The sequence below is a fragment of the Mytilus californianus genome, unplaced genomic scaffold (assembly GCF_021869535.1).
Source record: "Mytilus californianus isolate M0D057914Y unplaced genomic scaffold, xbMytCali1.0.p SCAF_3, whole genome shotgun sequence".
Taxonomy (NCBI): Eukaryota; Metazoa; Mollusca; class Bivalvia; order Mytilida; family Mytilidae; genus Mytilus; species Mytilus californianus.
Window position 1 is genome coordinate 124084771 of NW_026262679.1, and position 16530 is coordinate 124101300.

Consider the following 16530-nt stretch of genomic DNA (forward strand, 5'->3'; position numbering starts at 1 on the left):
AGAGAAAATTTTGCATACATCATTTTCTGTTCTGTAAAGATTCTCATTGGTTTTACTCAATTCACTGAACAGAAAAGATTTGAAAAATAGTTCCTATGTTTTCTCATATCGTTGAGATCAAACGATCTTTTTAGTCTCAAACAGTTTAGCTAGCTATAAAATCAGGTTTAATCCACCATTTTCTCCATAAGGGAAACAGTAAAATAACAAAAATACCGAACTCCAAAGGAAATTTAAAACGGAAAGTCCTTTATAAAATGGCAAAATCAAAAGCTCAAACACATCAAACGAATGGAAAACAACTGTCATATTCCTTACTTGATACAGGCATTTCCTTATGTAGAAAATGGTGGATTAAACGTGGTTTTATATTTAGCTAAAGTGTAAAAAGTAAAATAACAAAAATACCGAACTCCAAGGAAAATTCAAATAGGAAAGTCCCTTATCAAATGGCAAAATCAAAAGCTCAAACACGTCAAACGAATGGAAAACAACTGTAATATTCCTGACTTGGTACAGGCATTTCCCGGGTTTTTAGACTTGTATGACAGTCGCATAGAATTCCATTATATTGACAACAATGTGTGAGAAAAACAAACAGACATAATAGGTAAAAATGTCAAAAATTAGGGTAGCGTAGTCAACATTGTAATACAATCTTAATCATTATAAAAACAAATAACTTTTTCAACAAAAAAAGAAAAGAAAATGGCATATAGACACTCTATCATATCTATAGACAAAGTACATAAGCAAAAATGAAAGACAAGAATTCAAAATTGACCATAGCACAATGACACAATGGCGGGATGTATAAGTACCGAGCCACGCCAAAAGTATATTACCAAAAATGGAATAAACAGTAAAGGTAACAAATGTACAAGGACAAGTAAAAATGCATGTACCAAGTCAGGAATATGACATTCGTTTGATGTGTTTGAGCTTTTGATTTTGTCATTTGATAAGGAGGGACTTTCCGTTTCGAATTTTCCTTGAAGTTCGGTATTTTTGTTATTTTACTCATCATATAGGAGATATAGGAGATGCATGTAGTTTTAATCATTATAAATTTCAGTGGCAAACCATTCGGAGGCCAGCATGTCGGTATTGCACACGTCAATGCCATGTGTGGTGACCAGTCAGGTGCAGTGATACAAGACGATAGAGCCAGTTCTACGCGTGAGCTGAAATCAGCTGTTGTATTAGCACATGAGATAGGTCATGTACTGGGAATGTTGCATGATGATGCGGCTTGTACATGCCTGGATCCAAAGGACTGCGTAATGAACGCAGACATAACGTAAGTCACAGACAAAAAGAACCAATACGGGTGCCACATGTGGAGCAGGATCTGCTTACCCTTGTGGAGCACCTGAGATCACCATCCGGTTTGTATTGCTCAGTCTTTAAATTTTCTATGTTGTGTTTTGTGTACTGTTGTATGTCTTTTCTTTTTTAGCCATGTCGTTGTCAGTTTATTTTCGATGTATGAGTTTTAATGTCCCTTTGGTATCTTTCGTCTCTCTTTTATATGCGACAAAATGGTGTATTAGAAATGTTGTAAATATTTTATTGTAAATTGTTATTCTAATTTCATTACCTCCCCGCAGCATCACTGTTCACAATATCTATATATCTGTTTATCATATAGGCAGCTTCCAACTACGTTTTCATCATGCAGTGCTAAAATTGTCAAGAAAGTCAAAGATAAAGGCCTTGCTCCTTGTCTTTATAATGTACCTGACGTCATATACAATGGACCAATATGTGGGAATGGAATAAAGGAAAAAGGAGAAGTTTGCGATTGTGGGGGGAAAAAGGTACGGAAACATTCATTGTCTCCCTTTACATCTTTGTGTTTTTGTACATATATTAAGCTTCAAATTGCGTACAGTAGTAGAAATGATTTGCATTTACTTAGATGTAATAATATTGTCGGGTTTGGTAAAAAACACCATGAACAAACGAACCAAGTCAGGAATATGACAGTTTGTTGTCCATTCGTTTGGTGTGTTTGTGCTTTCGATTTTGCCATTTGATTAGGGATTTTCCGTTTTGAATTTTCCTCGGAGTTCAGTTTTTTTGTGATTTAACTTTTTTTTAATCACCAGATGACAATCAATCTAATATATCATATAAAGCAATAAGAATAAAGAATTGGAAGAAACCCAATATTCAATGTTCGTGTATCAACTATAAAAACTTTTTTATCGGCGTCCTTGTCGATATACAATTTACTATAAAATATAAATACTTTTTTGTTAGCGTCTTTGTCAAATTTTCTATAAACTACAACACCCTTTTTGTTGGCGTCTTTGTTAGATTTATTTGTATGTTTGTTTGAATTTTTTTTGACAGTTGTGAGGTATGGTAACACAATTTTGGCTGTTGGGTCCCAATTATTGTCACGTTTACCTTTTATGTGTGTTTGGGTTGCTCACCAAATTTTGTCAATGTAATGGAACAACAAACAACTGTCATACAAGTGGGAGGTTTAGCTAGCTTTAATACCAGGTATAACCCACCATTTTCTTCGAAAAATGCCTGTACCAAGTCAGGAATATGACAGTAGTTTTTCACTCGTTCCGTCGATTGAAAAAGTTTGATTTTGTCAGTTTTTATGGACTTTCCCCTTTTTAAATTTACCTTGGAGTTCGGTATTTTTGTTATACTTTTTTTTCACGATGAAAGACCATTGTAAACAAAATCAAGTTTGTTAAGAGATACTGGTTTCGAAAAGACAGGACAGTTCATGGGACAAGAGCGCTTCCAGTCAAATCTATCAGGTCTCTGATAAAACGTCGAATTCATAAGTTGAAAAACTGTGTGAATGATCGACCAAAGTCCGTTTTTAGGGCAAGGAATCACGATAAATATGTTGTTGTCCCTGCGGACAAAGCTTCAGATAATAGTGTTTTATATGTAAATCGTAATACTACGAGTGTCTTGTAAAAGAATAAGGAATAAAAGAGCACTCAGGTCATCCCACATACGAAAATATATCATTTGGCAAGGATAAGATTCGTCTAATCATACGTCCTTCATGGCTTCCATGAACATTACATTGAACAGCAAATCTGAAGACTTACCTTGTTTGTATTGGATACCTAAACCTCACAAAATTCCGTACAAGCAACGGTAATTGACGGCTCATCTGCATGTTCTACAAAGGAATTGTTCATTAGATTGACAAAAAATATGTCCGCAGTGAAAGATGGTCTTCAGAAATACTGTGAAACTATTTACTCGCGTATTAACCATATGTGGATTCTAAAAAACTGAATAATTTTAAATCTCGTTCTTTCTCTGAAATTAATTCTATCAAAACTTTTGATTTTTCAACCCAGTATACCACAATTCCCCATGTAAATTGAAAAATCTTCTAAAAGAAATAATCCAAAACGCTTTTCAATATAAAAATGGTTACATACGCTATACCTTTATTGCTTTGTGATACCATATGCATATTTTGTTAATAGTGAACAAAAAGGTAAAACATGCTACACAGAGGAACAAGCGATCAGTTTGCTCGAGTTTCTTATTGACAACAAATTTGTTGAATTTGGAGGCAAACTTTTAAAATGAATTGTCGGCATTCCTATGGGAACGAACTGTTCGCCTCTCCTTGCCGACCTCTTTTTATTTTCATAAGAGTCGGATTTCCTTCAGACACTTATCAAAAACAAGAAGCTCAAAGAAGCCAGATCATTTAATTTCACATTCAGATATATTGATGATGTTCTCTCCATTAACAATCTGATTTCTGATTGGGTTCAAAATATATATCCTCCAGAATTAGAAATTAAAGAAACAACAGACACGGCTTCCTCCGCCTCATTTCTAGATTTATACCTCGAATTTGACATTAGTGGTCATCTCAGTACTAGAATCTATGATACAAGAGACGATTTTAATTTTGAAATTATAAGTTTCCCCCACCTTAGCAGCAATATACCAATTTCACCTGCATATGGGATATACATTTCCCAACTCAGTCGGTAATCAAGAGCTTGCAGCTGCTACTCAGACTGTATTAAATGTCACCAGTGTCTGAGCAAAAAGTTGATGAACCAGGGTTATGTCAAAGAACGTCTCGTCCTTTTTCTAAAGCAATTCATTGGAAGATACCAAGACCTTGTTGATAAATATTCCGTATCAACTTCACAAATAATACATTATGGTCTTGAAGTATAGATTCTAGGTACTGACGTTGTTTGAAATGTCGTCTTAATCACGTGTTATAGTGTTATTTTTGTATATTTTAACCTTTACTGTTTAGTCCATTTTTGGTAATATACTTTTGGCGTGGCTAGATATTTATACATCCCACAATTGTGTTATTGTGCTATGGTCATTTTTGTATTCTTGCTTATGTACTTTGTCTATAGGGTGTCTATATGCCATTTTGTGTATCTTTGTTTAATAGTTATTTGTTTTTATAGTGATTAAGATTATAACTCAATGTTGACTGCGGTACCCCAATTTTTGATATTTTTACCTATTATGTCCGTTTGTTTTGCGAACACATTGTTGTCAATATAATGGAATGCTATATGACTGTCATACAAGTGAGATGTTTAGCTAGCTATAAAACCAGGTTTACTCCACCATCTACATGAGGAAATTGCTGTACCAAGTCAGGAATATGACAGTTGTTTCCATTCGTTTGATGTGTTTGAGCTTTTGATTTTGTCATTTATTAAGGGACTTTCCGTTTAGAATTTCCCTGGAGTTCTGTACGTTTGTTATTTTACTTTTTATTTTACAAAGTAGTTGTCGTGGCGTTTATTTTGGATAATTTTTTTTAAACATCCATGTAAAAATGTTAGGCAATCAAACGAAATATACACAAACAATACCCAGAAAACTAAATATTGAGCAACGCGAACACCACAAAATACCGTGGGGTGAACTAAGTAAGTGCAGAGAGATATGCAGTTTCTATTTGAGAAGTAGGAACGTTGTTTTATTCATGGCACGCACAAAATATGTGATTTCATCAATGAAAAAAGAAGGCATCAGAATGAGCAACAACAAATGAAAATTAAAATCTGATATGTAGCAAATTGTGGCATTTTAAAATTATCTTTCGGATTCAAAAGATTAGCGGTAATGATACCCGTAAGATAAAACTACAACAGGTAATAAAAAGTAAAGATAAACAAGGAACCACATTTTCAGGAATGTAAGAAAAGTCAATGTTGCACAGACACCTGCCAACTTAAGCACGGAGCTAAATGTGATTCTGGTGGATGCTGCCACCACTGTCAGGTAAATACATTTATTCCATTTAAGGACCAAGTTGTCTAAAATGTCAAAACAGATAAAAAAAAATTCAACAGAAAATTATTTTGATGGTTAATAGTATAGTCTGATTGGTACAAATGATATAATAAAACTTAGTACATTGAAAACATTTTTTTTTTGTAAACATTTAAAATGGTTTTTATTCCAAACTTTTGATAGAAATTTGCTGACCTATTAGACTTTTCTTGACTCTTCAGGTTCTTAAGGCGAACAAGTTATGTAGATCAGCACAGAATGAATGCGACTTAGACGAGGTCTGTGATGGAAAAAGTGAACAGGTACAGGTTTTATATTGAATGGTAATTAACTGCCCGAAACATAAGTTATAAGAATGCAAAATATGATAACAATTTTTACTGAATTTTTTTTCTTAAAAGAACACACAATTATTTACAGAACGACCGGAAATATTCTTAGATTAATAATTGTCGCGAAGAATGGCAATAACAGCGTTGTTCCTTGGTTATTTTGACCATTTGATAAAATTGGGGTACCAGTACACGAGTCTTATTTCGTCTTTTCCAATCGAAAAAAATCAAATTCTGTACGAATATATATTTTCAAATGTTTCGAAACAACACGTAACACCACGAGATTTTATTTTTACAATAAGTTATAAGTAGGGCGCAAGTTCTACTCTAGGAAAGCCGCCTGCCAAAACTCTAAAGACGAAGAAGAAGGAATGTTAAAAGTTCTTATAAATTGATTTTAAAGCAACAATCGTAAAACAGGAATAAAAGCAGATGAAATAGAGAAGAAAAACAAGACAATAAAGCTTACAAGACTACAATTCTAGTTTTAAATTTAACTGATGTTCTTTGTCGATACAATTTCGACATATTTTTGCAGTGTCCAGCTAATTTGTACAAGCAAGACTTATATCAGTGTGGACAAGGGTTAGACGTTGGATATTGTTATAGAGGCCAGTGTCGTAGTAATCTGATACAATGTCAACATATTTGGGGCAGCAGTAAGTACCTGTTCAGAAATTTAAGTCGTTCTCGAAATTACAGTGCACCGTGTCGGCGTTCGTGCAAATGATGTCTTTAACAATCTAATGTATTCTAGTAATTTCATATAATTTCCAAGTTATTCCATTATGAGGCTCATGACTGGTTGAAGTATTGTCGATTTATTATGTTTTCGTCCATTGGATCAAATGAAAAAAAAAATTACATTCAGTTTACAAAATTTAATATGAACGCTTAAAAGGGGGAAAAAGTCGAGAAATTAATATTTCACGGTGGCTATTGCAAGAATGCAGCTTGAAAACAGCGCATTAAAGAAAGTTCTGGATTGTATTCTAACCAATGCAAGTTTTAGTGTAGAACGAAATTTTACGAAAAATTCTTTTAATATCTTTTTTATTAACGTGATTTTTTATTAAATTGTATTTGTATTTTCATAGCTGGTAAAACGGCTCACGTGTATTGTTTCACTGAAAACAAACAAGGTCAAGCTAGTGGAAACTGTGGAACTATCTCGAATTCTATCCATAGGAAATGTAATGATAGGTGATTATGCCGGTTTATTACTTCTATGCTTACATTCTTTGTTCAGCCGAGAAATTATAAGTAAACAATCTTGGCATTCAAGATACAATTTCTCATTAGAATTAAAGTACACAAAACAGAACAGTATTCGAGGTTAAACAATTACCATATTTGAATTAATATTCAAATTCGACAATTTGCAAAGAATACATATCATATTAATGCGATCATGTAAAACAAGCACATGTATGAATAAAAAACCAAGTTTAACCTTTTTAAAAAAAATACGGAGTACTTCGTAGTGTTATAAATTACGTCAACCCGAAGCATTAATTGTTGATCGGGTAATGAATTCCCATAAAGTAATTTTAATATCTTCGCACTCGTTATTCGAATCAATAATAAGCTTTAAAAGAGTACACACATGAAACAATTAAAACATACAGTAACATCACTAGACACTATATTGTTAATCCAGTAACATGAGTTTAATTACATAAAGCTTTGAGTATAACCTTGTTATTATTTCAATCAACCGCTATTTTCATTACGTACATGATGTACGGAATAAAACCTATAATAAAATTCGGGTGATGACAAAGGAAATAGAATAAAATTTGGGCATTCTACGATGATAAATCCATGAAACTGAAATGCTACATACAATTTGAAAAAAAAGTTGGATATGTATTAAAAGAGCCACTTACCAAGACAGGGCAACATGACAATATGGCAATCAGACATTTTTCCACACACAAACTAAAAGCAATATATGCAATTTATCCTATGAATAGACTTATGAATAAAAAAGAAGACGGCGACAACAATCGATTAGTAATTGAATTTTGGAGAGGCACACGTTAACTTGTGATTCAACTAATTGAGTAATACACCCAATAATACTTTTGATAGGGACAAAGCAATAAAAACAGTACAACGTAATGTAAAATCATTCCAAATTTTAAGATATAGTCGTGAAAAGGCAATTATAACATTGTTGGGCAAATATGTCCCCATAAACATAAAAGCGCAAAAAAAATTAAAGGAAAGTAAAAATCAGTGATCAAATCAATAGTTCCCTCTACATGTAAAGCGTACAAGGATTGTAATAACAATAATGCTTTATATTTCGTTTAGTTGACAACTTCCTACAGAAACTGTTATTCGTTATCAGACCACATAATCAAATGAATCAAGTATTTCTCTGACATAGTAATACAAGCTAAAAAGGACAACTCTCAAACTTCCCTTAGCTCATTTGGTTAAGTTGTGAATACCTCAACAGATTATTTGTTTTTAATAAATTGCGTACATGCACATATTTTCTGTATCAAGTCCTAAATGTTTCTTCGTGATGGAAAATTAAATGATATATCAGGTAGACTTGTGTGTCTTGAAATTAAATATTCACATTTTTTTCCTGTATAGTGATAAGATGTGTGGTGTACTTTTTTGTGACTCGGGTATACCAAACCCTGTATTTGGAGGAGGTTCACAACGAGTGATTGAAAGACATTTGACACTCCCTCCACCTCATGGCCCAATTACATGTAAGTAAGTATCATTTATTATAATTAAAATAACCCTCAGCAAATTTTGATTCGTATTTCGAACAATTATATCGGATAGATTGATTGATTGATTATTGGTTGCTTAACGTCCAGTAGTATCGGATGGAATATATTCATTTAAACCAAATCGATAAAAAAGACTAAGGAATCTGACGCTTCAAATTCATCACAAGATCTGTGCTAAAATCTTAAATCATTTAAAAATCAAGCTTAATTCAAAATTAGAAAGAATTTAACAAATAACAAATTTTTCGTGAACTAAATTATACAACAAACGAGGGGTTTTCAATTTTCCTGTTGGGGACTTTCCATTTCTTTGTAGCAACGTTCAAGCAACGCCTGTATACGAAGTATATATTTTCCAGTCGATACAGTATTCCATTGAACACAATAAATACATTGATTGAGTGTTGCTTGCTTAACGATCAGTGAGACATTTTCATTTATATTCAGGACGAGACGAATTTGACATTTAATACAACAGGTAGGTTCTGCATGGTAAGTCGATGGGGATAAAGGGCGGGCAACATTGACTGCCAATGGAAAATGAGAGTATTTTCCATCCATAAGTATTCAAGTATTTATACATCCTGGGCTTTGAATATTTTTGGATTTGTGCGTTCCTGGTGAAGGTGATTCAAGAAAAGAGCATCGGACGCACTGAATTTGGAAAGTTTTATTTTCATTTTCGGGCACTGTGTCGCTATCTCTACTGTCGGACTGCTAGTCTCCTAAGGAATCATCAGCTCAGTAGTCAGTGCCTTGGTCTGACATGTTTCATAAATTAACACAACAGTTGTTTACCGAAATAAATTAATAGGACAAATCAAGGTAACAAACCAAAAAACGGAGTGATTCGCATGTACTCCAAAAAGGGGAGACCGGGTGCGTCAACAGGGAAAGTGTCTCCTTGTGTGCAAGTATGTATGCATCGCCCGCCATTCGAATCACAATCAGTAACCTTACAAATTTGACTATTATTTTGGGACCTAAAGATCTAATACTGCGAAAACTTATCAAAAGTACGTTGAGACACAGAATTAAAAAAGTAGTATAATGCACAGAAATAGCCAGTAGGTATATCATCAACAACAAAAATGCACACGTTACCATCTTTGATAATAACAATACCAAGATGCGAGAAAAAAAATCAACCTAAATCTTAAATATAATGTATAGCATCTATGTTAGCTATGCCTTTTCCAGGTTACCATTTTTTTTTACTGCATTTGTAACAGCAATTCAGTGATTTCACCACATTGATATGTACGAAAGGAGATGTTTGATACACACCAATGAGATAGCAAATCAACAAAAATAAATAACAGAAAGACATCAGGGTTAGACAATTTTTTTGTTTCGAAATCACAACCCTCCGAATTTGAAGTATTATCAGTGTACTAACAAAAGAAACATAGAGAAATGACATAAGAAACAGTGCAGGTATAACGTTTGAAATAAACCATTTAATACAGTAAAAATGCTTACAGCTTCCAATTCCAAGCTCCAATAATTAAAACTGATTGTATTTTTAATCATGCTATCATACACCCTATATCGGTAACTTTACTTCTTAAATAATTGCATAGAGCAACGATATAAAATGTACAGGAAGACACAATCTTGTACAATTTCAGGAATAATAATACTACAAAATTTCAAATCAGAAAAAAAAGGATTTAAGTTGTGCTTCTAAGTTTGATAACTGAATTGATGTTCATCTGCTAAAATGCTACACATGAACATCAACAGTTAAGATCTTAGTTTTGGCCTGTTATCTAAATATCGAACTAACAGACATTACCTGTAGTTCGTTCAAATGAGTGATACCACAAATGCTTTATTTAATAGGGCTATCCTGCAATATAATATGGAGGATACTTATATTGGCTGTTGGCTCAATTATGACTAGCAAATGTACCAACGGATTTGTTAACCTCCAATGGAACAATTTGTTTAATTTCGTTTTAAGTGTTGCCGTTTGCATTGTCATTACGCGATTGTTTAAGACAAGGGAGGAAGAATTATAACAGCATTTTTTGTTAAAATCAACCTTTAATTTTCGAATTTATATTTCCTTCATTGAAAGGTACTATATACTGTAAATTCACAAATTATTGCGTGCATCTATTATTGCGATTTTGTAATTTTAGCCTAACATAAACGGTACCAATTTTTCTACACTAGATGCGCATTTCGACAATAAATGTCTCTTCAGTGATGCTCGAGGCCAAAATATTTGAAAATCCAAAGCTTATTAAAAAGATGAAGAGCTATAAACCAAAAGGGACAAAAAAGTAAAGCCCATGCCGGGCAAGAAATCAGAGCTTTGCATGAGGGAGATACATTCCTTAATTTTAAATAATTTTCAAAATTTTGTAACAGCAAATTTTAATAACACAAAATCCGTGTTTTCATGCCAGTATGGAAGTACTGGCTACTGGGCTAGTGATACCCTCGGGGACTATAGTCCACCAGCAGAGGCATCGACCCAGTGGTAGCAATAACATAAACGGTACCAATTTTTCTGCACCAGATGCGCATTTCGACAATAAATGTCTCTTCAGTGATGCTCGAGGCCAAAATATTTGAAAATCCAAAGCTTATTAAAAAGATGAAGAGCTATAAACCAAAAGGGACAAAAAAGTAAAGCCAAAGCCGGGCAAGAAATCAGAGCTTTGCATGAGGGAGATACATTCCTTAATTTTAAATAATTTTCAAAATTTTGTAACAGCAAATTTTAATAACACAAAATCCATGTTTTCATGCCAGTACCGAAGTACTGGCTACTGGGCTAGTGATACCCTCGGGGACTATCAGTCCACCAGCAGAGGCATCGACCCAGTGGTAGCAATAACATAAACGGTACCAATTTTTCTGCACCAGATGCGCATTTCGACAATAAATGTCTCTTCAGTGATGCTCGAGGCCAAAATATTTGAAAATCCAAAGCTTATTAAAAAGATGAAGAGCTATAAACCAAAAGGGACAAAAAAGTAAAGCCAAAGTCGGGCAAGAAATCAGAGCTTTGCATGAGGGAGATACATTCCTTAATTTTAAATAATTTTCAAAATTTTGTAACAGCAAATTTTAATAACACAAAATCCGTGTTTTCATGCCAGTACCGAAGTACTGGCTACTGGGCTAGTGATACCCTCAAATGCGTTTTTAATTTTTGCGATATTGAGAAAAATCCTGTTTATTTCACATAAAAATTTTCAAAATGCGAGTTTAAATTATTGCGATTATAACCCTGTCGCATTTTTTGCAATAATAAAAACATCGCAATAATTTCTGAATTTACAGTATATGATTTCAACTGAGATGTATGTATGCATTTAAAAGGACGTTTGGTTTGTAACTTATCGTTGCTATGGCGCTTTATTCAGTTAATTTAGTCTAATGGTAACTGCATCAATCCACTGCCTTTTTAGGGGAACCACAATAAACCTTGGGCCCGACGTTCCTGATCCAGGACTGGTGGACGATGGTTCCCCGTGCTATACAAATACGAGAACAAAGTCCCAAGGCATCTGTATCAATAAGAAATGCGTAGACATTAGTACCATATTGATTCCGATCTGTCCAGTTGATGTAAATGGAACGATATGTTCTGGAAATGGGGTATATTTTTTCAACTTGAATGATAATATACATAACAACGCAAGAAACACATCATTATTTTGCAGACACAATTCTTTTTTTAATATGTCTTATGTTTAAAACTAGGAAACAAATTTAATAGCATATAGTCCAAGATAATGTCTTATAATAATTAAAACAAACATACATTTTCTATTCTGCACTATATTGTGAATGTCAAAAAATATATAAAATTGGTAAAATATAAAGCAAATCAATGTAACCAGATTAACATCTCACATACATACACGATGTTACTCATTTCTGGACAAGCCTTCATCATGTATACGCTTGAATCCGAAAAGAATAAGATAACAAATACAATGAATGTTGATAAACATAAAAACCAGAAGGGCATGAACTGCGATAGCGTAGCCAAAATTAACTAAGGCAAGGTTTGTTGTATTGATTTGCAAAAGCTAATTTATCATTTTAAGGTAGGGTCTTATGGTCAATTTTTCAGCGATACCGAGCCAGAAGTAGAAACGAAAATGAATGCCCAAAAGATAGTAATGCACACTTTATGTTTCATAACCTTTATCATGTGCGCTCTATGTATAGTAAGTAAAGTATGGGACAAAAACAACCTATTTACATGTTTAATTTTAATCATGTCAGTGCTGAAGCACTTTATCTGCATCGTTATTTCATTGAAATTCCATAATGCTGGAAACCATAATTCAAATCGACATATTACAAAATTACCCTTGGAGACTAACAGAAAAAATGTAAAGCAATCAAGCAATGAAGGAAGTCTAACCACAATGAATATTTGGAATAGTGGTTCGCATGGCATTCAACAGTTCATTATATCAGTTTTTTTCTAATAAAAAACAAAACAGGCGGAAGTTACCAAAAAGGAAAAAACAAAATCATTAGTCGAAGAGCAACCCACAAAACCATGGAAAAAAAAAACTAAAACGAACAAATGATAGACACCAATCTACAAAACACAACATACAAAACTTAAGACAGAGCAACACGAACGCCACCAAAAACCTTAGGTGCCGAAGAAGCGTATACAGATCTCGATATATATGTTTATTGGGCTCAATGTTCTTCTATCATCGTATATTAGTCCACTGCATATAAATCTAAAATAAATGGAAATACTTTCGTTTCAAGATATGCAACAATCTAGATAAATGTTGGTGTAAGCATGGTTATACCAGTAGCGATTGTTCTGTAAAGATCTTAACTCCAGGAAGAGTCCCTGAAAAGAGTAAGTATTAATTTATTTAAAATCATGGGATTCAATTAAATTCAAAATCAAATAATTTGTATTACAGCACTATTTGTCTTTCAAATCGACTATAAAGACATTGCATGTGTTTATGTTTTAGGTCTCACTGTTACACATATTGTACTGATATCAGGTGGGAGCGGGATTTTCGTACTTGGTCTGACGGCTGGCATTATAGTTATAATCTGCCACAAGAAAAAAATTAAAGGTAAGTAAAATCAGTCTGGTGTCATTCCTAATCTTGTTTTTTTTTATTCTTTAAAGCATTTTAAAGTTATTTACATAAATATAAATTATTATTGATAAATGAACAGGTTAATATAATCTTGACATTTTAGTGCAGGAAGGTCACTTTTGGAGTCATGATGATGTCATAAATATAGTCTTTTGTCAAAATATGTAGGATCAATAGCTACACCAAAAATGATATTTTAAACTCATTTACATCTGTGTAGATAAACTCATCATAGATGCCAGGATTAAATTTTGTATTTACGGCAGACGCGCGTTTCGTCTACAAAAGTCTCATCAGTAACGCTCGAATCGAAAAAAGTTAAAAAGGCCAAATAAAGTACGAAGTTGAAGAGCATTGAGGACCAAAATTCCTAAAGGTTTTGCCAAATACAGCTAAGGTAATCTATTCCTGAGATAGAAAAGCCTTAGTATTGTTTTGTAAACAGTTAATTAATATATATGATCGTATCAATGATAATTCATGTCAGCACAGAAGTGCTGACTACTGGGCTGGTGATACCCTCGGTGAATTAAAACTCCACCAGAATACACCTTGTAGCAACATTTATTTTTGGGTAAAGCTGTTGCTAATATCGGGATAACAATGACACGATATCAAAATGAGACTTTTTGGCAGTTTTTGCTATTTTGTGCTAAATGTTAGAATTTTGCAGCCCTAGACCTAAAACCATTTATACCGACGGGCAACAGACTAATGTCTTATGAACATCTGCAAGATGTTGTTTGGTAGGTGTATAATACTTTTTGATTTTCGAATATAAGGGCCAAAATAGTTGCCTTATAATACCTTGTTCTTTTAAATGGAGAACGTATGAATGAATAGATATACACAAACGAGATAGTATGTAAGGTCTAAACCGTCAAGAAAATTATCGAAAGAAATCATTAAAGGCTACAAAAAATCTAACACCTATGCCAAATTCTAATAAGACAAAAACACAATGACCTCCTTCCGATATTTCTTGATATGTACACATGTTGCTGGTTGATTAGTTTTGTGAGTACCATATCTCTCTTTGGAATACTAGCGGCAAAGGCACATTTAAACATAAAAATAAAAATCAGCCCTGACAAAGCACTCCATTCAAAAACATTTCTTTTTAAGATATGACGAGTACGAATAGAAATACATAGTTTGATTAGAGCTGGAGCATATAATAAACAAAATAAGTAAGTTAGGCTTCGTATTGGTCATCTGTACCATGAATTCTATATATTTTTACATATCTTTTTTGATATGTGTATCTGCTTTTGAAGAAAAAAATACAAACTAACCAGTAAAATTATTAATTGAGAATTCTTACAAGTCAAGATACTTTTAAAACAATATATGTTTAAGGAGAAAAGGGGAAGCATAAAGATAAAGATGAAAAGAAGAAGCATAAAGATAAAGATGAAAAGAAGAAGCATAAAGATAAAGAAGAAAAGACAAAAACTGCATGGGGAGAACCAAATGGAGACATTAAAAGAAAGAAACTTGTTGCTTTTCAACAGACCAAAATTAGGCCCATGCCTCCTTCTTCTCATCGTCTTTAAAACTTTGTTTTGCAGGGATGGCACAATATGAATAAAGAATTTTTTAAAAAAACATATTACGCAGCCTTTAAGTCACACAGAAATATATTAATAATTCAAAAGATTTAACTTGTAATCAAATTGAACTAAATAAAATATTTTATGGTTGATGGCTAACATTCCACGTGTCCCTTATCAGGTGACGATGACTTACCTATTGATATTTTTTCTTCTTTGTGGGATATGCCCTTACTCGTTGACACACTTATTCCCACTTCTTCCTTCTAAATTTTGTATAGATTTCGATTACTGACACATCTTTTGCCGTATATATAAACCTGATATAGAGATAGTCTTTATTTGTTTACTGCTTTTTTTCGATGACAGTGAAAAGAAATGACGAGAATTAATCATTCCGTATGAAAACTGTGTAAAACTATGTTAAGATAACATTCTTGATTACATAAAGATATTATTTTTTGTTTCTTAACATTGCATAATTCCTTCTGGTTTTTTCCTAGGCTTTGCATTAAATATTTTTGTCTAGCAGCCTCTTAATTTGTCAATATGAAAAATATTCAATTTCAAAAATACCTCTTTTTTTTTATTTTTAAAATGCAGGTAACTAAAAAAACACACGGGTTCACCTTTTTTTTCGAGAATTTTGATGCGTTATCCATTATCATTTAAAAATAATTCGATTTTGGAAATATTTTCTTTTTATAATTTCAGGAATAAACATCCATAAAGGCTATATACTCTAAAACTACTACCAAAATCTATTAAAGAGCTGATTCTATTTAAAATTGAAATGCACGTTGAAGTTAAGATCTACACCAACGCTGACTATTTTCGATTGCAGCGACCCAGTAATAGTTCCATTACAAACCACCAGGAATAAAATCGTAATAAGAGTATACATAAACAATCAAATAACTATCAAACATAAATATAAAAAGTAAAATAACAAAAATACCGAACTCCCATTTTGCAAAATCAAAAGCTCAAACACATCAAACGAATGGAAAACAACTGTCATATTCCTGACTTTGTACAGACATTTTTTTGTGTAGAAGGGAGGCGATGGAAACCAAAGGGACATTCAAACTCATAAGTAAAAAATAAACTGACAACGCCATGGTTAAAAAAAGAAAAAAAAGACCAACAGACAAACAACAGTACACAAAACACAACATAGAAAACTAAAGACTGAGCAACACGAACCCCACCAAAAACTGGGGGTGTCTCAGGTGCTTCGGAGGGGTAGGCAGATCCTGCTCCACATGTGGCACCCGTCGTATTGTTCATGTTAATACAAACCCGGTAATAACTCTAATTCGGTAGGTCATATTCAAGGAAAAGGGGACGGGACAAGTAGTTACGACAATTCGAACATATCCGCTGTCATCTGTGAAACGGGTATTCCATAAAAGTCAACCAACGCGTGATGGCGTCCATAAAATTTACGAAGGAATGGTTTCAACTTCACCACTTGAAACTCTTG

The 16530-nt window shown here is 33.2% G+C and overlaps 1 protein-coding gene across 1 annotated transcript; it reads left to right on the plus strand.

The window, feature by feature from the left end:
- The first annotated feature begins 1283 nt into the window (after nucleotides 1-1283).
- Nucleotides 1284-15196, plus strand: LOC127733750 (disintegrin and metalloproteinase domain-containing protein 12-like). The gene is made up of 11 exons (XM_052243064.1): nucleotides 1284-1300; nucleotides 1652-1820; nucleotides 5182-5271; nucleotides 5505-5585; nucleotides 6157-6277; nucleotides 6716-6821; nucleotides 8229-8350; nucleotides 11806-11995; nucleotides 13139-13235; nucleotides 13357-13464; nucleotides 14851-15196. The coding sequence occupies exons 1-8, from the start codon at nucleotides 1284-1286 to the stop codon at nucleotides 11817-11819; spliced, it is 720 nt and encodes a 239-aa protein (XP_052099024.1). The 3' UTR covers nucleotides 11820-11995; nucleotides 13139-13235; nucleotides 13357-13464; nucleotides 14851-15196.
- The last annotated feature ends 1334 nt before the right edge of the window (nucleotides 15197-16530 follow it).

What these genes read in the sequence shown, in the direction of transcription:
- LOC127733750 (XM_052243064.1), top strand. An exon ending in GCGATTGTGGGGGGAAAAAG is followed by an intron (nt 1,821 to 5,181) that starts GTACGGAAACAT and finishes CCACATTTTCAG; the next exon opens with GAATGTAAGAAAAGTCAATG. An exon ending in GATGCTGCCACCACTGTCAG is followed by an intron (nt 5,272 to 5,504) that starts GTAAATACATTT and finishes TTGACTCTTCAG; the next exon opens with GTTCTTAAGGCGAACAAGTT.